The 24,991-nt window shown below is 37.5% G+C and overlaps 1 protein-coding gene across 4 annotated transcripts in view; it reads right to left on the bottom strand.

Annotated features, from left to right (window-relative positions):
- LOC117134648 (SH3 and cysteine-rich domain-containing protein-like) overlaps positions 1-24,991 on the bottom strand; it is a 49,279-nt gene that overhangs the window by 9,431 nt on the left and 14,857 nt on the right. For all 4 annotated transcript variants that reach the window (XM_033295104.1, XM_033295105.1, XM_033295106.1 and 1 more), the window contains exons 2-4: positions 6,321-6,472; positions 781-905; positions 558-713 (exon numbers count right to left, since the gene is read on the bottom strand). In XM_033295104.1, coding sequence (XP_033150995.1) covers positions 558-713; positions 781-905; positions 6,321-6,472 — 433 coding nt within the window. The remainder of the gene's footprint in view (positions 1-557; positions 714-780; positions 906-6,320; positions 6,473-24,991) is intronic.

The following is a 24,991-nucleotide window of genomic DNA, read 5'->3' as shown; positions in this document are numbered from 1 at the left end:
ACAGCACAATTTTTATTGCTGCGCTATGGCAAAAAAACACAAAAACGTAAAGAAATCAAAAATCAGTTGCAATCTATTTGTCCCACGAGTGTCATAAATCCATTGCGAATTCGAAGCTGCTGCTGCTGCTGCTCCAATCAAATCAATAGCGACAGCAGCATTTTGTGCTGCCGCAGTCTTAAACAATAAATTGTTAGCAATTTTTTGTGGGAACCAGAGAGCATGCAAATTACACAGCATGTGTTAAAAAATAAACATAAAATGCATTTAGCATATAAAACACTCAAGTTTTGTTGGCTGCGCGTTAGGCATACTAAAGTCCTATGGGCGCCAACGGGAGAATTCTTTAGTTTTAGTTAATGTACAGTACAGGTAAAAAGGCAGCGCACACTGCACTCGAGCTCAAGCTCGTTTGTTAGCCAGGCGTGTGTTTTGTTATTGTTATTGTTGTTTTGTTGAGTTTTTTTTTTGGGTAGGGATATTCAGGCGATGAGCATTTTTTGCTTTGGGGGGGGGGGCTTTGTGTACAAGTGCGAATATTTGTCTTGTGTACTTACTTTCTTCCTCGATGTCAACGCGATTCTCCAGCTCGGAGGTGCTCTTCTGGCGGCGCAGCAACTTCTGCTTGGGCTGGCAGCGTGGCAAGTTCGGTGCACAGTCGCCATGGGCATTCAGCTTGCAGATGCGACAACGCAGGCCCTGACGTGTATGGCCTGTCCGCATAAGTTAGCAAACTATTATTGAGCACACAGAGAGTGAGAGAGTTGCTTGGTTACTTGCCTCTTAAGATTTGCGAGCAGACATCACAAGCTGTTATCTTCTTGTATGTGTATTCCTGCAGATGATGGCTGCCATCGAGATTGGGACGCAGCGTCTCCGAGGGCGCATTCGAGGCACCATTACGCCTGTGAAAAGTGCAATAACAAAAGCTTAGAACTGCAGCTCGAACAAAAGTTAGCACTGTCTAAATAAATCAAAAAAGTTACAACAAAAAAAGTGACTACAAATGTTGCGCTGCTCACTTTCATTTAAAATGTTTAACACATTGTTTTAACACTATTTGCATTTTATCTTTTGTTATAAACAGCAAACAATGCACATGGTAACGAACAATGCAAACAATAAACATGTACAAATTCACATTAATCACAGCTGATTGTGATTCTGATTGGGAGGCCACACACACAAGTGCTTCAATTTTTATACAATTAAATACTTTACATGTTTATTATTTATACAAGTGAGTGCTGTAGTCCCATTCATCAGTGTCTCACGCACAGACAATAAAGAGCGCAATTAATTTATGATAAACAATCAAATTATGCGCATTGTTGGCCGCAGGGCAAATTTACTTTTGGCATTTATTTGGGAACAGGATTAGAGAAATATCTCTCCTAATAAGGAGAATATCTAAACAGTTGCTAGAGAGTCGCTCAGTAATTGCAAAGAGAACAGAGCGGAGTCGACAACTGAGCTGCAGTTGTAGCAAATGAAAATGAGACTAACAGAGAGAGTCACTCAACAGTCGTGAGAAGAGTATCAAGAGTCGTAGAACATTATGAAGAATATCGTCTTCTGTATCTTTTTAGAACTGAACGTATAGTTGGTGAATAAAAAGAGAGTCTATCAAGAGACGAGAATAGAGTCGTTCAACTTTAGCTGAAATATTTGATACATCGACAACTGAACTGCATAGTTTAGAGCTAAGCTATTTTATATTATACAGATTATATTATTAATTTAATATTATTAGAAAATCGCCCAACAGTCATGGAAGAGTCTTGAAACATTCGTTAGAGAGCTGCATTTACTTTACATTTAATTTCATAGCGTATACTTAATATAAGCATTGTCTGCTAACAATTCTAAGCCACAATTGCCTAATCAATTTGTACTAATAACAAAACACACATAATAAACTTGCTAAGCACTTGCAAATTAAGCCTAAATCTCTGTAAATTAAAATCTTATACACATTTGCAAGCAAAACATAATTAACAAAGTAAATGAAAGCTGCTTAATCAGCTTCATATTTGACTCACTTAACTCTTTTAATGTTGTCATATTTATATGCCTGCAATTTACACTCAAGTATAAGCAATTTGTAATATTTTTAACGCTACTAGGCGTATGCTGCTCTCTTTACCTTTTGCTTTATTTACCAGAACAAAAAGCAAACAAACGAAAATTATCCAAGCGCAGGGAACGCAAAGACAAAACGTGGTGGGGAGCTGGTGGGGCAGACAATACGCCAGACAACATTGCAATTGTGCACAGTAGGTGGTGCTAGTACTCGTAAAGGATGCGAATTGGTTGGTTGGGTGTGGTGGGTGGGGGGTAGCGGAATGTGAGCCTGACAAGTGGCAATGGAATATGGAAGTGGGCCAACTCTCGACGCTGATTGTTTGTAAGTGGCTTATGTATTGTGCACAGCGAATAAAACAAAAAACATAAACAAACAAACGATTCAGTTCACCACGTTGGCTTATAAAGTTGTTAAAAACATTTGCTTGTCATATCATATTTACAAATTATGTCTTTGAGACGCAAGAGCGAGCGCAACATTTGCTCATTAGCTTTGACTACAAAATAATATTTTTAATATATAAGTTAAACTAGTCTATAGACTAGCTATAAATGGAAATTATAATCATTAGCCTAACAGTCCACTGAATAAATACTTTCAAATCATTTGTCATATACATATAAAATATATATTTATACACTAGTGTAGTTTGGCTTTGCCAAGTTAACTTATGCAGCTATTTATAGGTAGTACACGAGTATATTTTATACAGTTACGGGTACACTAGATTCTAAGCGTGTTTTATATGGAAGTATGTGTAGTTTATAGGGGGAGATTTAATTGTTAAGGTAAATGCATAATAAAAAATAAAATATAGCAATGTGTTATGGCTTGCAGCTAATACAAATGGCTTTTATAATATTTTTAAAGAAGGCATTTTTAATTATTGAACACTCAGTGCTGCCAGAATATCCTAAGCAAAAATTGCTAGATTTTTATCAAAAAGTTTTATATAAAAATTGCCAAATAAAAATGCTAAATCAATAAATATGGTTTAACTACTCTGTGACCTATCTTTTGCTTTGGCTAATCAAATGAGTTAATATGCTTAGCTGGCAGCATTCATTTGGTGCGTATATTTCAATATCAATAGCAAAGCAAGCAAGAAAAAGATAGCAAGAGCTATGTGTGCTCAGTTGCTTATCTGCTTTTACATAGCGCGATGTGCAAAAGTCAAAGAGTCGCCATGGCAATTCATGCCAGCGCCGTCCTATATTGTGTTTTACCACTCTCAGCAAGACAGGCCTGAGCGAATTAAAATATGCATGAAACAGCGCAAGTCGACTTTGGCTAAGCATAAACAAAGATACGGCAAAGCTCAATGAGCTCAACTGCGTTATCTCTTTTACCATGTGCATGCAAAAGTCAAAGAGGGCGCCAATGTCTTTTAGACAGTGTCGCCATCTAGGTTTTGCGATCTCAAATGTCAAAGCGCTCTGAGTGGAGAAACGAATGGAAGCAGCGCAGCCGACTTTGGCAAGCAAGCAAGATAGAGACATAAATAGCTGAGTAGGTTCAGCTGCTTATCTCCTTTTACACAAGCTCACATACAAATTCAAATAGGGCGCCAATGTAAGGCAGCGCCGCCATCTTGGTTTTAACGCTCTCAGAAGTCAAAGCGCTCTGAGCGAATTAAAATATGCATGGCAGCAGCGCAGCCGACTTTGGCAAGCAGGGAAGACAGAGATAGCTGTGTATGCTCAGCTGCTTATCTGCTTTTACACATGCGCACAAAAAAATTTCTATGAGGCCGCCAATCAGTGCTGCCAGAATCTTTTAAGCAAATAAATTATGTAAAAAATGGCAGAAAAATTATAAAAAAATTCAAACACAACTTAAAAATATCTTCTTTTTTAAAAAGTTGCTAAATTTGATAAAGGAAAATTAAAGATTGCTAGATTTGTAGCTAACAGCATTGAATGTTGCCAGAAATAGCAACTCAATTGTTAAAGTAGCAGCACTATTAATTTCAAATAATATTTGCTTTTACTTAGACAAACTTTTGTCAGCATTTAATTAAAATTCATTATATTTTCAAGTCATGCCCACAGTTTGATTATTAACGAGAATGAAAACAAACTGAAGCTAGCTAAACTTTTATTATTGAAGTACACACAGCGATTGAATTCTTGGCATATTACACTACACTACTAATTTAAATGCACGAAACGAAAAGTTTTCATAAATATATAAAGTGCTGGCCCCAAAGAGCGAGCGAGCGACTCGAGTGGCGTATACAATGATTCAACAAAAGTTGTTTGTGCCACGCCTCTCGTGCTCTCGTGTTGTTGGGCGTGTGGGGCATTAGTAAATTTGGAGCGCATTGCGCAAACTTTTTCAATATAAGCGAAAACTTTAACTGCGATTATCTTGTCAGGTTTTTTTTTGTATATATTTATATTAAATTTAGTTGCAGCCACACTCGAACATGCAGCCCGCCTGGTGATGAATGCAACACAGTCGAAGCCGTAGCCACAGTCGAAGCCGTAGCCTTTGGCCAAAGCTGCATATAATGCCATTGAAGCTGACCATAGCTTTACCTCAGTTGCAGTTGCAGTGGCAGTTGCTGGTTGCTGGTTGTTCGCTCTTTAAGCCGTGAAGATTTTCGATTTATCATCGTTTGCAGCGCAAGCTGTCGGCATGGTATTAAGTATTGTAGCCCTGCAACTAACAAAACGAAAGAATCGAATCGTTCACAGGCCAGGCCAATGGGACTGCCATAAACGGCAGCCAATTCGGCATGCGGATGCGGATGCGTTGCCATTGCAATCCTCCATGCAATTTATCTTTAAGTGTGTCTGTGCGTCTCTCTGTGTGTGTGTATATATCTATCGAGCTGTGTGTGTGTGCGGGTGTCTATGGCTCTCTAAATTTATTGCTTGCAATTTTTCGCATATTTTTCAATGCTTTTCAATGGAAGCCAAAGCTGAATTTACTGCCCACGAGCTCAAGTTCGAATTGTTCACATATGTGTAGGAGTTAACCAACATATATGGCAAACAGTGCCAAAATTTTATTTGTATTTTTATTGAATTCTCTGTGCTTTTATTGTTTTACGGTTCGCACTGTTGCTATATCAAATGTTTTAATTGATAAAAGAGTGTTCATGATTGATGCACAAGTGTGGCAGCTGCAATTTATGTCAGCGTATATTTAATTTAAAATAAATATTTAAATAATAAATTGGCACACACCTTGCAGCCATTTGTATTGCTTGCCAAGCATTAAAAATCAATTTCAAATGTTATAAAACAAATAAAAATAATTGTAACTGCTTGTGTGCAGCTTTGCTTTAGAATTTCAATATACAAACGAATTGTTATTGTTTTTTTGGGTTTTTTTTTGCTAATAACTACATGAGCGTGCAACATATACAGCAAAGTTTTGTTTAAAAATATTTAGTTTTGGTATTAGATTTTGACTGTATTTTATAACAAGGCGGCTAAGCATAAGCAAAGTAAGTTTTGTTTTTGTAGCTTTTAGCTTGGGAGGGGGCGAGGGCGATTATATGCTTAAATTTAAATAGTTTGAATTGAAATTGTTTAATTGCTTGATTTAATTTTGGTTACCTCAAAGTTAAAACGGTTGATACAGCGTGATACATTTGATTTTGTCGGGGTTGTTGGCTGATTATATATCACACATTGTAATATAACAAATTTGTTACGATAGTAATAAACGTTACGGTAATGATAGTAAATAATAAACGCATAAAGTTTTGTTATAGAAGAAAGTGTAGAGAACATTAGTATAACTCACTTAAAGTAAAGCACATAACTTAAAGCTAACTTAGTCGTGTGTGTATGTGTGTGTGAAATTTAATTGAAGTGCAGTCATTGCACAATTGAAATATTTGAAAAGTTTAGCGCATATGTCAGTCAGTCAGAGATTGCATAAATAAATATGATTATGCGATTTTATTTTATATCTGTTTGGCCATAATGACTTGCGCCAATGCTGATGCTCGCTGATGCTTTTAGTTGTATTAAAAAGGGGCGTGTGCCGCTTATTTGGGGGCAGACGTGTGCGCGCTTCATTTGTGGCTCAATGTTGTTGCTGCTGTGTGTGGGAGCAGCAGCTGCAAATATTTTGCGGGCATATTTCCGCCGTGGTTGCGGCTCTGACTGACTATGCGAGAAGTTTGTGTGCTGACTTAATGTTTATATACACATACAAACATAGTTATAGTATACGTAGCATAGAGATAGTTGTATAGTTGTTCTTGTTTACTCACCTATCTGCTTGTGTTGCTGAACCAGAACCCGCCGGCTTAAGGCTCTTAAATGCTTTCAGCCACTTTGTTTTCATCGATGGCGCAGTTGCGGCCGAGAATTTGCGTTCGTTGCGCGGCGAGGTGGGCTCAACTTTGCTAACGAATAACTCCTTCTGCAATTAGAAAGAGATAGAGCAAATGTGTGTGTGTAAGTTTTGGTAGTAGCTAAAAATTAAAGTCACACACAGACGGCAACAATTTGCATTTAAGCCGCCGCCGCCGCCGCCGCTGCACGTTGCAGGTTAATTACAGCCATTAAATGTGCAAGTGAGACAGCTAGACAGACAGATAGTTAGCTCGTTATGGCCAAATTGCATGTTAAACGTTAAATATTTAACTGTAATTTCTGATCTAGACTAGCCCATGTTAAAATAAAGCCATTTTAATTAATAATCAACATTTTGTACACTTGCCACAAAATGTAATTATGCCACAGACACGCACACACAGACAATGACACACACACACTCACAGCTCAGGCTATTGTCTGTGTATAATTAAAACCACGTGTGACATTCGGTTATAGTTTAGCCCTTTTGTTGTTGTTCTTGTTTCTAATCATTCGCGCACTATCATATCGCTATCTCTTTCCCACAGCGCTTGCACTAAATCGCATTACTTTAACCACTGTCCGGCCTACAATATTCAGTTCAGTTTAGTGCCATGCTGTGGTCGTTGCAATTTTGATTTATTTTGTGCATTTGTCATGCACTTATGCCACATACTGTGACAAAATAAATTATAAACAGCTGCATTATAGATCAATTGAATTGTCAAATAAATGTTGTAATTATTATTTTATTATAGCACACAGTTGCTGCTCGTTAAATTTCATTTGAATTGCCTATAAATTAGTACAAGCAGCTTAATTCGTATATAATTCGCTTTAAAAAGTTTAGTTTAGACAATGTGGCACACAAAGTAAAGTGCATATGAAATTTGTGCGAACTGAAACTTAAGCTGGCAAATTGAAGTAAGAGTTTCTTTTATGCTTAGCTATAAAGCGTAATTGTAGTAAAATATAAAAGCAAGCTTAGGCTGTAGCTAGTTAAAGGCACCTTACTTAAATCAATGCCAATAAAAGTTACAACGCATAGCACAAAAGCATGGGCGTAGCCAAGTAGGGGTAGTAGGCTGCGGTTAAACACTTTACCCTTTAGCTTGCTTTGAGTTATACAATTAAATTATTAAAAATGTGTTTGCTTTTGCTACAAAGCCAAGTTATGAAGCAAATATTAAGTAATCAATACCATTTCTTGCAAATTTCAAACTTCAAAGGCTGTAATTTATTTATTTAACAATTTTGTGCAGCAATAACTTGGCTAAAAAAAATCAGACTGTTGAGTTTTTTGGCTTAATTAGGTTATGAAAGTCTAAATAAGCATTTGCTGTTGTATTTGATTTATAAAAAAATTATTTTGACAAAGTTATGGCATTGAAATCAATGAAGCAGAGCTGCATTTGCTTTAATTTTGAACTTTGTTAAGCTCTAACTCAGTTTAAAAAAATCTCACCTAACTGTGTCATACCATTTTATGTTGGCGTTGAAAATACAATTTAAATGAGTACAAACATAGCAGCTTTAAAAAATTATTTCGCTAAGTTATGAACAAAAGCGTAAACAAGAAAAATTTTTTGAAAAATATCAATTTTTGATAAGCTCTAACTCAGCAAAATGGGCTCCAATTTCAAAGTTGTTTGTGTCTTTATAGTCGTAAGATGCATGAGAATAAAACTGCATTTAAATGTGGAGGTCCTAAAATTTTCGATATTTTGGCAAAAATCGTGTGTAACCCCTGAAATTTTTGCCATAAAATTATGCCGTCTTCATTTCTTATCATTTTTTAACTTTGAGAGGCTATTATCTCAGCTAAAAAAAATCGCCAGAAGTGTTTTCAGGCTTAATTTACCTCATGGAATACTAAATAACATATGATTTCGTGTTCGAGCATAAAAAATAGTTTATGTCAATAATACGTTTGATGCGGCAAGAAAACCATGCTGAAGAGTAACTTTTTGTTTAATTTCAAGCTTTGCATAGCTATAACTCAGCTAAAAAAAATCCGATCCAAAAGCTTTGTACGTCAATATGTGGCGTGATTAAGCACAATTAAAATGAGTATAAGGTTGTATGACATGAAAAATTATTTGGCGAAGTTATGAACAAAAAGTAAATAAACAAGACAAATTTCTGTGAAATATCGAACTTTGATAAGCCGTAAATCAGCGAAATGGCGTCCAATTTCACAGTTTCATGGCTTGTTAGATTCGTGAGATGCATCTCAATTAAACTGCATTTAAATTTGAAAAAACTAAGATTTTCGATTATTTGGCGTCAGTTTTGTCAAAAATGGGAAAAATTTTGAAAGTTGTAAATTTCAAAATGTTATGATGCAATTTTGTTTTTAGCATCAATACGAGTATAAAACAGCAGCAGATTTAAAAATCTCATGAAATTTTGAGCAAGTATTGACTGAAAAGCTTGCGCTGCTTACTGAATTTTCTTTGTACTTCAAACTTAATTCAAACTAAGCAACGTTTGATGAAAGTAAAGTAAAACTGCATTAAAGCACCCTCTTATGCGTAGCATATAGCTAGCTACGCCCATGGCTATCACTGGCAAAGCTTCAACGCACTGATTCACAGCTCGACTATAAAGTTTTTATGAGCAGCGAGCATCGATTGAGGCTGCTGCTGCTGCTGTTGCTATTGCCGAATATGTCATTGTCGCTGTACATCAGCAGATCAGCAGTTATGTCATATGGCTGTGGCATCATTTTTGGCTTGACTTTTGGCAAACGCGTGGGGCAATTGGAAATGCAGCACTTATGCCAATTGCAGTTGAATTTATAATGCAAAGAGGCGCGCGTATGTTCGCCCAGTTGTTGTTGTTGATTGTTGTTGCTGTTGTGATTTGAGCTGCGACATGTTTTTCGGTTTTTTTTATTTTTTGGCAATTGACAGGCAGACAGGCTTTGGGGCGTTGGGGCGTGTCCTTGTGCCTGACAGCAGGATATTAAGCTTGTCAATGTGTGCGCCATACGCTCAACAAAGGACTTTTATCTGTCGATTTCACACAGCAGTGCGCTATATATAGCAACTATATATGTATGAAAGACTTGCCGCAATTAAAAATTAATTGTTTAACGTTTAGTCAGACTTGCATTAGTTTTGTTTAAAACTAAAGCTGCATTTAACTTAAAGCACCAAGACATGAAGAGCAACAAGATAAGAAGCTGTGTGTGTCCTGAGACTGACATGGAGCACCAGCAGGACATTCAAGCACGTGGGTGTGTGTGTGTGTGTGTCTGCGGGTACGTAATGGACATGTGACTGTCATGTTGCCTTTGTCATTGTCGTGGAAGGCGTGTCCTGTGCCATAAATTTATGCATGCAGTGCATAAAATTCAAATTAAAGGAGCCGCCGCGCATCCTGCCAGCGACAAGTACACGTTTTGACACTTTACAACAGTGGCGAGCTGACCTCCCACCACCCACCACACAGCACCCACTCGCTCTCAGGGCACACTCTGTCACCCACTATCACTGGCTTTGGCCTAGCTCTGGGAGCTGCTGCTGCCAGGCAACAAACACATCCTGGCCTGCCCTGGCCTGGCCTGGCAACTGTTACCCGCAGCTCCATTGGGCCACGTTTGCTGCTTTATCGTTGCGTTCGCTGTCAGAGCCAACTAGCTGCAAATGTAGTTCGTGGCTGTGGCGGGGGCGGAAGGAAGCGGATGTGGGCGTTGTCAACTCTCTGCAATCAGTAGCCATGTGTCTGAGTCTAAGTCGGAGCGTCGTTGATTTTAAGCAGCAGCCACACAATGCTCGCCATCAAATGTTGCCTTGGACTCTTTTGTCAGGCTTTGAGCTCAACTTCAAACTGCATATAATGCGCACTAATTGATTGCATTGTAACTTGGCCAAAAGTGGCTGCTGTCTTTTCTATTTTGACCAGCTGACCAGCAGCAGCAGCCCAACTTTAAGTTTCGCTCAGGGGAATTGCCCAAGCTAAATTTATGCGCTGTCACAATTTTTAATTATGTTCTACTCTTTAACATTGCGATATTCAAACCACAAAGGTATCATAAATTGCCAGCTAAAGCACACAGAAAATAAAAAAAGGGCAACAAAGGCTGACCAAGAAACAAGCCAAGTTAGCGCAACAATCCCAAATACAAAACAAAGCAGCGCAAAAAAAAAAAGTATCTCGCTCATTAAAAGCGCAACAAAAGCTGCCAGAGCTGGCCAAACTCGTTGAACCAAACAAAAGGCCAAACAGATCTACTATTTTTTTATTTCTACGCTTCATCTGCTGATAACGCCGCCGATGCCGCCCGCAGTTGCCATTCGACAGGCAACTCAGTTAATGAGGCAAACTACTCGACAGCGCTGTACTTAGTTTTGATGTCGCGACTGCGGTTCGCTTTTATGTGCATTTAATTGTAACCAAAGTAATTTAAAACTAACGCTGATTAACTGGCAGGCATTGAGCAGAAATTTAAAGCTTCAAGTGTAGAGTGACAGTGGAAAACTGAAAGCGAACTCACATTAAATTCAATTCCAGGAATGCAATCGATTTCATTTATATGTAACGCTTACTGCTGCTGCATTCTACGAATACATTTATGAGTTTATAGTTAAAGCAAGCTGAACACTTTTAGCTGGAATAAGCGCAAGTGCTGCCAAAGCTTTTTAGCTGAGCTGCATACGCAGGCTGCTTATTAAAATATAAAAATTTTTAGAAAAGATTTGTGCTGAGTAAAAGAGAGAATTAAAGAATTCCTTCTAATGCTTCTAATTAAAATTTCAATATTTAATAACGTTAGCTATTAAATAGAGAAATTTATATATGTTAAATGTACAACTCCTTCACAAATACTGATACATAATAAACTTTATAAAACAAGACAAGTTTGTTGTTGAACGCAATGTTCAATATTAATTCGTATAAACTTTCTAATACAACCAAAAAACAAACTATGAGTAAACATAAACAAAAATTTTTTCAGTACATTTAGTTAACTGAAATAATGTTCTAAAACTTAATTTGTATGTATGTAAACTGTTGAATTCTCTTAACTGAGCAACATTTGTATTAAATAAAAAAAAAGTTAGAGCATTTCTCTCGTGTATAAATATTAATACATAATAAACTTTATAAAACAACAAAGCTGCCAACGAATATTAACGAACGAATGAGAAACTCGAATTTAGAATATTAATTCCAAATAGTTAAATGAAAAAATGATTTAAAACTTCTTTTAGATGTATGCTAATATAAAAAATTTTTTAGATATCTTAACTGAGCAACATTTTTATTAAATAAAAATAAAATCAAACTGCATTTGAAGCTATAACAAGGTTGAGTTAAGTTCAGTTGAGTTTTTAAAGCAACAAAGCTGCCAATGAATATTAAGGAATTAGAATATTAATTCAAAATAAAAGTATATAAACTAAAGTAGACTTAGTTTATGGAAAAAATGATTAAAAACTTCATTTAGATGTATGCTTATATGAAAATTGATTAAGTTTCTTAACTGAGCCACATTTTTATTAAATAAAAATAAAATCAAACTGCATTTGAAGCTAAAGCTAGAGCATTTGCCTCATGAGTTTATCATAGGTTTCGCTCTAACTAGTATTTTTTTCATTTAATTTGCAAGCGCTTATTAGAAGGCAGGCCCAGCTACAATTCTCTATCTATAGCTGGCGCTATAGCTTGACTACTGGGCAGTTGTTATTAAGCTATTCAAGCGCGTGATTGTGCGCATATTTTATTGCCACTTTGATGAGCAGCTGGCACACATAGAAACGCAGCTATGTATTTTTTTATATTTGCTGCGCTTTGTAATTTGCTTGCAGCTCCTTTGGGTGCAGTCATTAGTGTGTGCAGCTGCAGCTGCAGCAAACTGTGGCACGATATGTGTGGCATGCAGTGCTTACTTCATGGCTTTTAGAGCAGCAACTAATTGCTGAATGGAGCGCCAGGCAGGCAACGCCTAGACGAGTGCACTGTAAACACACGCTTAAGACAATTTAGCAAACATGAAAATAAGATGCCCAAGTGAGGAGTGGGTGGGTGGGTGGTTGTGGGTTGAGTTGCCCAAACAAACATTTCCTTAAATTACACGCATTTGTCAAAACGAAACAATGCGCAAAGTGTTTATTTGTTTTAGTGAGTGCGCTTGAGCGCTAAAATGACGACAACAACAAACAGTGGCAGCAACAAAAAGTGGGCGTAGAGTAGACTAAAAAATGTTGCAACTTCTAATGGGTTTGCTTGTTGCTGAGATCATTGTTGTTGTTGTTTTTGTTGCTGCTGCAGCGAAGCGCAAAATGTAGAGCAGCGATTATGCAACCAACACACACACACACTTATACACACACACACACACACTGTGGGTACAATGACAATGCAGCATCGATCCAGATACTAAAACCATAAAACAAGGCAAACGTACAAAGCGCATACCATGCGGCGTATGCGCAATTTGTAATTTTCATTAACGCCTAAAAGCTGCAATTAGATTCTCGCTCGTTGCCTTCGTTTTATTTTTCGCTCTTTAGTGCGCTTGGCGCTTTGGGTTTTTGCTTAAAGCAATTGAAGAGCAAAAAGTTTATTGAAGCTGCTACGAAATTTAATAAGTTTAAACACAAGTTTTTCTGCAAGCAATAAACAACAAATAAATGTACAAGTTGCAAAGAATCTGTAAGCCAAACTAAAAAATAAAATAAAATAAAATTTATGTGCGGCAATTAAAGCTGCAACAGCAACAGCAATTGCTGCTCACTCGCCTCACCCCTGGGGCAGGCCGATAATCGGCTCACGTTTAACGCCTTAGCAGCGCCAAACGAGCGCGAGGCAAGCAAAGGTGGAAGTTGTAGCAGTGCCAATGCCAAAGGCGGATGCGGCGGCGGATACGGATACGGATGCGTAGCAGCGCCATTTGCATGGCTTGTTGCGGCTTTTATTTATTGTATTAAGCTTATGTATGTATGTGTGTGTGTGTGTGTGTATTTTATGTGTGCGTGCCAACGAATTTTCGCATGATATGCGCAGCAGCTCGACTTTTTATTGTGATGAAACTAAGCTGACGCTAATGCACAGTTATGACATTCATCAACATGCCACACACACACACACACACACACATACACAACTTGTATAAAAAAAGTCTGTAAATGCGTCTTTAACCTGCTGCTTGGCTCACATTGCAATTTTGCTTGCTTGTCCAGCAGCTGCCAGCGCTGCGTGCTTAGAAACTTTTGTTGCCCTTGCGTTGCTTTTTTGCAATTTGCATTTGCTTTTTATCGCACACACACACACACACACAGACACAAAAATGTAACTCATATGCCACAGTTTTGTATCTGTTTTTTTTTGTTGCTTCTTTTGCTGTTTTGGCTTTCGCTTGACATTCTACGTGACTGCCATCAATTTCTCAGTGGCATTGCCGCTTCATTTTGCATACAGGTGGCATGTCCTTGTGCCCTCTAACTCGTTGCAATGCAGAGAAAAAAATATTCTACTTGTATATTTTATTATTATTATTATGGCACAAGTGTAAATGTGGAAAATTGTGCGCACGTCTGTGTGTATCTGTGTGTGCGTGTGTCCTAGTCCAGTTTTGTTACCTGCAGCTCTGCAAATTGATTTTCAATAGCTGAGTGGTTTTTGATTCAATAAACTGCCATACTCAGCTCGACTACAAGCTTGCGCATTATATAAGTGTGTGTAGCTCTATATGTGTGTGTATGTGTGCGTGTGTGGCAAGTTGTAATTAAGCGTCGCCTTGTGCGCTATTTTTATACAATTTGCTAAATTGATGAGCCTATAAATATACACAAACTTGATGAATTGATCAATGCTGCTGACAGCAATTTATCAAAAGGAGATTTTGCTTAGATATCAATCAAAGCCGCAGCATTGGACACTAGCGCGTTGACCTGCTAAGCTGCAATTGCTAATTAAGCGCGCCAGCTAGTTAGTTAATTAGTGTAGCCAGCTGAGTGCAACACACACACACACGCATATTCCCAGCTGATTAAGCCGACAACAGGCTCAACTTCAACTCTGCTGTTGCAGTTGCACCTTCAACTCATTCGCACGCAAACTTTTGCTGCACTGACAAAATGCTGGGCTGCGGTTTTTCTGCTTTACGCAAATAAAATATTGCATGTGGCCAGGCCAACACCCGCTCAGGGACGTCGACGCAGCGCACAGTGGGAAATGGAGCGGAAAATATGTCTGTATGCCGCATGTGGCAGCAACGACGACGACGACGGCTTGAGGCAGCAACAATGCCACAAATGGCATAAAAAAAGGAAATCAAAATATTTCCGCAACTTAAATTGAAAAACTGTCAATTGCTTTTTCGTATGCTATACATGTGTATGTGTGTATGCATTATGTATGTGTGTGTGTGTGTGTTACCACATGAAAAATACATTTAGCGGCTTTGGCAACTCCATTTAAGCCTTGTCGCTCGGTTAGCTGCAGCTAATAAAAAATCAATTAACTTGGCTGTGTTCAGCTCGTGCGCTCGCATAACTTTAGGCCACAAAAATCGATAGAAAAAAAAAAACCAAATTGACAAGCCACGTGGCAAGGTGGGTACAACAAGCGGGCGGGCTGTCTGGTTGGGTGGCTGGTTGGCTTGGGTGGTTAATCAAGCCGCGGCGCTTAACCAAGGTGCGATAATTGATGTCAAACGTGTATTGCGCGCCGCCATCGTTAATCATATGTGTAGGCTCTAGCTATGAGCACGCAGCAGTGCTTAATAAACAAACGCACACACACAAAAGCACACGCACACATATGCGCATATACCCTAGTAGCTAAATATAGGGAGCATGCTGTTGCTAGCTCTAGATTTTGTTCATACGCATAAAAGTAAACAAAAGATTATATCAGAGCTATAAGCATTATTAGTTCTATTATACAAATTACACTCTAAAGATTATGCTGTAATTTCAATTTGAATTATTGATGTATACATGTTTTGTAAGCAATAAAAAATACTAATAAAAGTTAATCACTAGCAGTGACTTTTATTTGTTTTGCTCATTAAGAACAACTAAACAAAATCAATGGCAATTTGTTGTAACTCATAATTGTATTTCAACAATTCTAAGAACAAACTAAATGCTGTATATAATTTATACAGCTTTCAATTGAAAAAAGGCTTAAATGCCAGCACTGCTTGCTAGCAGTCATTTGGCTTAGGTCTGGCCTCTCTTCTTAACACAGCTTCCCACAATAATGTAAAGCTACTAATCAAATTCTTAAGATTGTTGTATATACATATTAAGTAGCATATATGTTAACTATCGAGTCGATGGATAAAATTATAAAATTCCAATTTATTCAGATGTTGCTGTTTTTTTTTTGCTGTTAAATTAGGTAATAGCAAACTAATTGCTATTGGAATAAATAAATAATAAATTGGAATTTTATATAAAAAAAGCAGCTGACACTCACTTCCCTTTAGTTATTATATTATATTTTTTATAATAATTAAGCATGTAAGCTAATAATCATGACAGTCATTTGGCATAGATATGCAAGTTTTGTCAAAGAAAATCGTAAGGACATTTAGATAAAGAAATAAATTCAGTTGAAACTAAAGTCTATTTAGTTCACCAAATCGGCTAAACAGCTAACTGAAAGACGCTTAATAACACGAGTAAGTAGGAAAAGCATTCAGCAGCACAGCAGCAATCCACCAATCACTTTGATTTCGTTAAGCTAATGAAAAATCTCTGGCATTATTTGTGTTCATAGCTGCTGGCAATCATGAAGAAAAAGGAATTTGAGTACTTTTTGTTATATTATAATATAACAAATGTTACAATAATTATTTCTTTTTCTCTATATATAATTTCTAAGTAAAAATATCATTTCATGTTTTACAATCTGAAGTTGAAAACTGAACAATAGCATCACGCTGCTGTTTTAAAAATTCAAGAGAAAAAACTGCTAACTGAGATATGCTACAGTATGTGCCAAAATTCATTGGAAACAGCTACGCTACTTAAACAAATTTTAGTGCTACGCTTGCTATAAAACCAAAACTCTCTCTCGCGCTCACTTTGCTTGCTTGGAACATAAAGCGTAGCTGTGAAACTGTAGAACGTGCATAATTAGTGGGCAAGAGTGGAAAAGAAATCAGTTGCTGTCATGGCAGGAGCGAGAGCGAGCGCGAGCGAACGCCATGCCACGTTGCTGATTGAGTGGAGCAGATTAACAAATTTCGCCTAGAGCCAATAACAATAACAACAGCAACAATAACAAATAGCAATGTTTGTGCGTCAAAGCGCAGAATACACTTGAGGCGAACAATTTAATTCGTTTGGTAAACAGCGCACGGCGCAGAGACGTGCAGACGTACAGCGTCTAAATAAATAAAACAGACAGAGACAGTAAAAGTGTGAAAAGGAGAGAGAGAGAGACATAGAGTGAGCTAGCAGCTGTTTAGTTAGAGCTGCAGGCACAGCACAGGACGAAAGTCAGACCACTTCCTGACAAGCGCCTAAGCCACACACACACAACACACACACACAGTTATAGTTACAGCTTACAGCACTTGCAGTTGCCGTTAGTCAAGTGAGTGGGGCTACAGTTAACGTTGACACCTACAGCGGCCCCGGCGCGCTTTTGAGGTGTCACTTTGGGCTGCGAGTCGCGACCATAAAAGTATTCATTTGTCATTGTCAGCGGCGTTGTGTCTACGCTGCACGTTTATTTTTATTTTCTGGCTGCCAAAAAATAACACGAAAAACGCTTAAGGCCAACAAAAAATACAGAGAGACGGCGTCAGCGACTGCGACTGAGCTTGAGCCGCAGTGGCAGGCAAAGGCTCTTAGGCTCATTAATATGCAATATAGTAGTTGCTCGTAGTATCAGCGAGGGACAACTTGCCAGCTGGCAGCAATTTTTAGCTCAAGCAAAAACTGCACATTCAATTATTTAAATTTTCATTAAGCTGCTAGCAATAAAAGTAAGTAAAACACACACACAGCCATTTAAAGTGTTAAAGCAAAATATTTTACAGCAAAAAAATGTTCGCGGTCTTCGCTCAAAATGCAAAGCTATGCGAAATTTATTAAAACGGCCGAACGCGTTCGAGGTCGTGGGCTAAGAAATTGCTGCTGACAGTAAAGCAAAAGCAAAAAAAAAGGTGCGCCTTGCATACTTATGCATAAAAAGCGAGTCAGCCAGCTGCTAAATGTTGCTGTGGTCAGTTTTCCAATATAACGAAATTTGCTTAAATGCAACTTTGCCACTTTTTGTGGCACACAGTCATTTGAATATAGCACTTAAGGCATAAAACGCTGCGAGCAACAAAAAAAAAAACGCTGGCTCAACAAGCCCAAACAAACGTTGCGTTATTACGTATACGCAACGTTGTAAAGTCTAAGCTGAGTGACTGCTGCCTGGCAGGCGTAATCTTGGCTGCCAAGTGCCAATAAGTCAGTTATAAATTTTGATATAAAATTAAGCAACTTTTGCGTGCACAAGCTGCAAAGACTACAAATTGCTACAGCCCCAGCATGGGCTGCCTTAGCTATGAGCCACTGCACTCGCTGCTTGTTAGCAAGCCACACCCAGCTCCTGCCACATGCAACGTTGCCACACATGTGTGTGTGTGTGCAAAGTCCTTGTCAAAATTTGTGCGCTTCGCGCCACGTTATGAAATCAGACACACTGCAACTTTGCCACTAGTTTTAATAATAGTAATATTTTATCGATTGAACTTTAAGTTGGCGGCCAAGCTGCTGTTTGTCCAGCTCTCTCTCTCTCTACTTAGTTTACCTACGGCCTACAGCCAAAAGTTGACAAATGGGGCTCGTCTGACATATTTATGATGTGTGCAAAAGTTTGTCTGATAAAAAGAAAGTTGCCCCGAAAAAAGTTGCACATTTGCATTGCCCTCAAAACTTTGCTTGGCTTAAGCGTTTAAGCCCATTTATGCATTTGCTTTAATTGTTTGCCATAATTATAATTGCCAGCTGCATGTTGCAACTAATTATGGCACACAATTTCAATTTATTTAACTGTAAATTAGAGCGCCCGCCACAAAATCAATTAACTTTATGATTATTGCCAGCTTTGATTCAAATGATTGAGCGACAATTTAAATATTCTCATTAATCGAGCATTGCCTTAGGCTTAATAATTAAGCAAGGCAATGAGCTTGAAAATGAGAAATAACTTGTTTAATAACTGACAGTATTATCTTTAGTTTAAATAGTTGCTGTTGCAACTTTTGAGCATTTTGCAATTTATTTGCAGTTTTTCGTCTATTGTTGCAATTTTTGTTTAGCTATTTGTCTTTAATATATGCACAATAATAAAACAAACAACGCTTTGAACATAGCACAAAGGAATGAATGAATGAATGGATTGGAACGCTTAAAAATGTTGAGCAGTTCTCAAAAAATAAAGCCCTGGCACTAAAAAGATATTAGAATATCCATTTGATAATTCAGAGTGACTTAATTTATTTGAAAATATATCCTTAATTATTGTTTACTATCTATTGTCATTAAATGTTGACAAAGTGATGACTTGGGCTTAAATATAAAATATATAAGTGTTGGAAAATAGATTATATGGGACGCTTAAAAATGTTAAGCAATTCTAAAAAAATGTTGCTAAATCTGTTTGCTAATTCAGAGCGACTAAATTTATTTGCAACAATTTGAAAATATCTCAGTTATTATTATTAAATGCATTCAAAGGTATGATAAGGGCTTAAATATAAAAAAATAAATGTAGTAATAGATTATATGGATCGGCTGAAATTCTTAAACCATTCTTGCCTGCCTTGAATAAATATTCGAAAATCTATTTGCTAATTCAAAGCGCCTAAGTCTATCAGAAAATATGTGCTAAATTATTATTTACTTTCAATTGTCATTAAATGCATTCAAAGGCATATAAAATAAATAAATGTAGGCTTTGACAATAGAACAAGAAGAAAAATGGATGGATGGAATGCTTAGATAGATCGGCTAAAAATGTTAAACAGAGCTCTGAAAAAAATATTGGAAAATATTCTTGTTAATTCAGAGTGACTAAATCTATTTGCAAAAAGTAAATAAATATAGGAATGGATAAAACGCTTAAAAATGTTAAAGAATTCTAAAAAATAAAGGCAAAATCTATTTGCTAATTCTGAGTGCCTAAATTTATTTGAAAAGTTATTGTTTGCTTTCTATTGTTATTAGATCAGTCATGAGTTGGGCTTAAATATAAAATACATAAATGTAAGCTGTGAACATAGAACAAAAATATAAATGAATGGATGAAGGCTTAGGCAGATCGCTTAAAAAGGTTAACAAATTGTCAAAAAATAAAAATCTGAGATCTGAAAAATGTTGGAAAATCTATTTGCTCATTAGAAGGGCTTAAATTTATTTGAAATGTTATTCTTTGCTTTCTATTGTCAAGGCATAAGTTGGAGCTTAAATAATAAATAAATAAATGCAGATACAATTGAACTCTAATTAAATTGTAGCTAACTTTTATTTTATCGACAATTAATTGCTGACATTATTTTTTGTAGCAGCAACAAATGTTAATCAGATAACTTTTTGTGGGATCAATTAGCAAGCAATATTAATATTAATTAATGTCAACACAGTGGCTGTTGCTGTTGCTGTTAATGAGCAACTGCTTAAGTGCGACACTAGCACAACACATTGTTTGTTATGGCCAGCAGCAGTAGCAGCAGCAATTGGCAATCAAATAGTGTGGCCATGAGGCTGCGAGGCTGCTGCCGCTTTAATTGCATATTAGAGCAGCGCAAGGACTGGCCCAACTAATTGCCATTAAAATGTAAGCTGATCTAAAGCGCTGGGACACACTCAGACTCCGAGTCAGAGTCAAGTCACTTGGCTGCCACGCAGTAGCGCCACTTTAAGTGGCAGGCAACAAAGCAGAGCAGCGCAGCGCAGCTGCTGAGTGAGATGAAAGTGAAACTGAGAAGTGCGAGTGTCAAATTTCCGCTGCCAAGTCTCTGAGGCAGAGCGTGGCAAACACTCTCAACTAAGCAAACAGTTGTCAATTTCTGCTAGAGCAAATATTTTTTCGCATGCGCCTGACTACAGCTAATGTGTGTGTGTGTGTGTGTGTGTGTGTGTGATATTTGCAGTTGCTACAGTTATTAGAATTGAAATTGAAAGACGCGCTGCATTCAACTGTGGCAAATGCAACTGAACGAAGCTAGAAATGTGCGGCAAGAATTTCCAAGCAAATTACATTTTGGGCTGCGCAAGCAAATTTCGTGCATTTTGCATATTTTTGCAGTGAGTTGGTATTGGCATTCAAAGGACTAACTGCTGTTTACTGGCGCTGGCGCATATGCTACAGAAATTTTTTAAGCAACAATGACACTTGGTCGCCCACTCAACTGCATGTTTGTAAACGTTGTGCCAGGCACAAGGACCTCTTAGCCAAGCAGGCCAACAAAAAAGACAGTTATGCCAGCCAGGGCTGTGTGTGTGTGTGTGCTTGTGTGTGTGTGTGTGGCAAGAGATAAGCGCATATAAAACAAGCCGAGTGGCTTGAGTCGCACACAAAAACAAAAGCTGCTGCAAAATTCAGTGCAACGCACTCGACACGCCACATGTGCCGCATGCCACATGCCGCACGGCTTGTTGCGGTGCACATCTATGTGAGTCATTTAGCATAGAGCGCCACAGACGGAAGCAACACACACACACACATAGATACAGAGAGGTGCAGCCTGAGGTCGAGTCGAGCTACAGTTACTGACAGCAGCACAACTTGCCACACGTTGCTGCTCGCCCGCCCCGCACAGTTTTTGTTTTTTTGCGATATCCGGCGTAGGATGTTTGCACTGATGCTTCGGCAGCTGCCACACACACACACACACACACACACACACAGAGCTGCAAGCATGTTAAGTTGCGATTATAAGCTGTTAGTGCTGGCAACTGCCGATGACGAGCTGCTGACTGAGCGAGCGAAAGATTTGCATTCTCAATTGGCCAGTTGACGTGACATGCAGACTTTGAGCCACGTTAATCAACTCACAGCCTGCCTAATTGCTGCCCATCAAATCGTTGCAATTCATTATGAGCAGCGCACAATGCAAACTAATTAGCGGCTTAAAAATTCACTATACCAAATGCCAAAGCCGCTTATAAGACCAGCCTATATATACAGTTAATCTCAAAGAGAGACAGACAGACAGCGCCACTCATTAGCCATGCATCATTTATTGCCTGCCAGGCGATTTGAGTTGTCGATTACATTTTCAATTTATACGCGAGTCGAGCCGAGCCGAGCCCAGCACACGCCCCAGTTTATTGCTGAATTTAATTTCTGGCTTAGCAGCCGTTGCAGTTGCCAACATAATCGCATTGAGCTGTCATTAGTGTGACATTAATTAAGTTAATCGCCCAGGCAACTGTTGTTGTTGTTGTTGCTGTTGCTGTTGCTGTTGCTGCTGCCCTTGTCCACTTGTCTCCACTGACTGTAACTATTTGTATGTCTGTTTGTTTTAATGCGTGTCAGAAGTAGAAAATCGAAATCCAATTAACTGGCAACCCCCACCCACTGTACACTGCACAGTGTGGCGCAGCGTATGCATAATTTAGTACAAGCAACTACGCCACACTGTACAAACAAATTAGAGTCGCGCTTTTTTGGGCGTCGTCGCTGGCTCAAGCTTCAAGCTCATTATTAATGCAAATGCTGGTTAAGCAAACGTCAGTGACTAACTTAATGATGACTTAAGCACAGTTTATGACATAGTTTGAGCTAACTAAACATGTGTCAAACAAGCTGTGCGGCTTACTTAAAGCGCCAACTCACACACACACACACACACATTTTAGTTGCGCGAAGGTCAACGCTGTGGGCCTCAAGCTAATGCGCCCAATTACAGCTTCGTGGGAAAATTGTTTGCTTACACAAATGTAGAGCTCGGAGCTTTTCAAGCAATTTTAAATCATAAGCCAAGAGCTACAGTAGACACACACTATAATAAGCAATTAAGCTAAGGCAGAGCACGTTTTTTTATATAGAAAAGAACACACTATATTTTAAATTAGATGTTGCTGATTTCTGATTTAAATATAAATATTTAATTGTCTTCAGCTGAGTTACTTATAATAAATTAAATCACTTCAAAATTTAGGCTTTTTTAATCTTTGTTTAAGCAACTTTGTTTAACAACAACAAAGAGAGTTTACATATTAACAAAGTAGCTACAATATAAAAGTGCAGACTACAGTTTAAATTAGTTAAATCAGCTGATGATTTAAATATAAATATTTAACTGCTTGCAGCTGAGTTACTTATAATTAATTAAATCAATACAAAATGTAGGGTTTTTTTTATGTTTGCTTAAGCAACTAAGCTGCGGCAAAGAAAGAGATTCATATAGAAAAAGTAGTTTTAATTAAAGAAGAGCATATATTTTTAAATTGTTCATCAGTGATGATTTAATGTAATTATTTATTAATGATTAATTGTGTTAATTAAATTAAATTAATTCATTTGAAATTAGGTTTTTTTATCTTTGTTAAGCAGCGTTGTTTCAACACAAAGAAGGTTTCATATGAAAGGCTCAATATAAAAGTGCAGGATAGTTTTTGAATTAGTTTAAATGAACTTATGATTTAATATAAACTTTATGCTTGCAGCTGAGTTAATTTTATTAATTATTCATTGCAGATTTATTTTTTTTATTGTTTATAGTCATGAGGTAATTGTATTAAATTTAGTTGGGGAAAATAACCAAGCGGCACTCTATTTAAAATTAATAAATTCAGCTGTATGTCAGCTTTCAGCGGAGGTTTTTAATTTAATTAAATTGCAAAATTTATGTTTTGTCTGGCCACCAAATTCTTGATTAAAATTAGCAAATTGTGGCTGTTGATTATATATAATAGACAAAAATTTTTATTAAATTAATTAATTGCTGCTGTGGTTTGTATATAATATGACTATATAGCAAATTCGTATTAAAAATAACGAATAAATTTTGTTGATTTCGTTATGTTAATAAATTATAGAGCAAAGAAAGCTGCTCAAATTAATTATTTATTAGAAAACAAATCGTAATGATTTTCTAATGCGCAAATAAATTATTTGTAATACTTCAATGCGCCATTAAATCAATGAAAATAATTTGTAGCAATTTGAAAATTAATGCAATGCGTGTTTTAGTTTGTTTACTGTTGAAATAAAAACAGCAAAAAGCATTTGCTTGGATTTATGCATTTGTTGTTGCCTACTTTTTGGAGCAGTCACTTAATGCACGCACTTAAGCTTATTTTCATAAATTTTTTCAAGCATAATTTAAGCCATTTAGTGCTTAATACTCATAGCCAGTAGTTTGTTTAAATATTTGCCATTTTTTTGCTGCCTGCCTGCCTGCTGCATCAATCAGAGGCATGCGATGTGTTGCATTTTTGAAATATTTATGCGTGTACATATTTCATATATAATTGCCATATAAATTGCATTGAGCGCGCAGTTTAAGGTGATAAGCATAAATATTTTAATTAAATGTGTGCGCTCAAACGCTTTTAATAATAAAATAAATATAACAAATATAAAGCAGCCAAGGCTTTGATTAACTATGCAGGCTGCAATGATTTTACGCCCAATTTGCGCTAGAAAATCAATTGAGCGCACTGTTGGACTCGACTGGCCGCAAAAGTAATAAAGTTACACTTGGCAGCACCGTAGCTGCATTACGTATACGCAATGTGCGTAACTGCTCAGTGGTTGCATTCAATTATGCCTGGCATATGCTTTAATTATGAATTCCATGTCGAGAGCGGCAGTTGCAGTTGCAAAAGGCATGTTGCCACATTTTGTGGCAAGTCAGCAAGACAACAGCAGCAGCTACAGTAGGTGCAAGTCATGTCAGGGCACACATAATGAATTATTTAGTTAGCTGAGCATAAATAAAACCAATTTTGACAGCAATGCGTATAAGACACACACATACAGACTGTGTGTGCGTATGTGTGTGTGTGTGGGTGTAAGTTAAAAATGTTATTTATTATGCAGGCACGTAGCATGAGCAAAAGTTTCAACTAAGACAGCGCCACGTTTACTTAAAGCCAAGCCCAAGACACAATGTTATGAATATTTCAATCACACATACATACATTAGCATAACACACATGTGTGCGTGTGTGTGTGTGTGTGTGAGAGAAAATGTTAAGCTGTCGTTGTGCTGTTTTTGCTGTCGCCAGCGCTTAAATGCAAACAAATCATATGCCAAACAATTGAAACTGAGAGTGTGTCGCTCTCGCTCGCACTGACTCACGCTCTCTCGCTCTCTCTCTCTCTGTGTGTAATCAGTGTTGGCTAGCGCGTCGCCAAAGTGCACTCAAGCGTTAACGAAATGAAAATACTATTTAAGCCATTTTATCAACATAATCGTAAATCATTTTGCACTTTTGCAAGTCGAGACGCGCATATAAAAGTCGTGCGAGGCAATAAAAGGGCGAGCAATTGTCTTGCATATAATTTGTTATTGGATTGCTTGCAGCTACAGCTACAGCTGCTGGTGTTGATTCCTTTTTGCTTTGCTACGCCTTGTCTCATGTATTTTTAGCACACACACACACACACG

This window comes from Drosophila busckii, chromosome 2R (assembly GCF_011750605.1).
Source record: "Drosophila busckii strain San Diego stock center, stock number 13000-0081.31 chromosome 2R, ASM1175060v1, whole genome shotgun sequence".
NCBI lineage: Eukaryota > Metazoa > Arthropoda > Insecta > Diptera > Drosophilidae > Drosophila > Drosophila busckii.
This window is presented reverse-complemented; position numbering and strand designations above follow the sequence as displayed.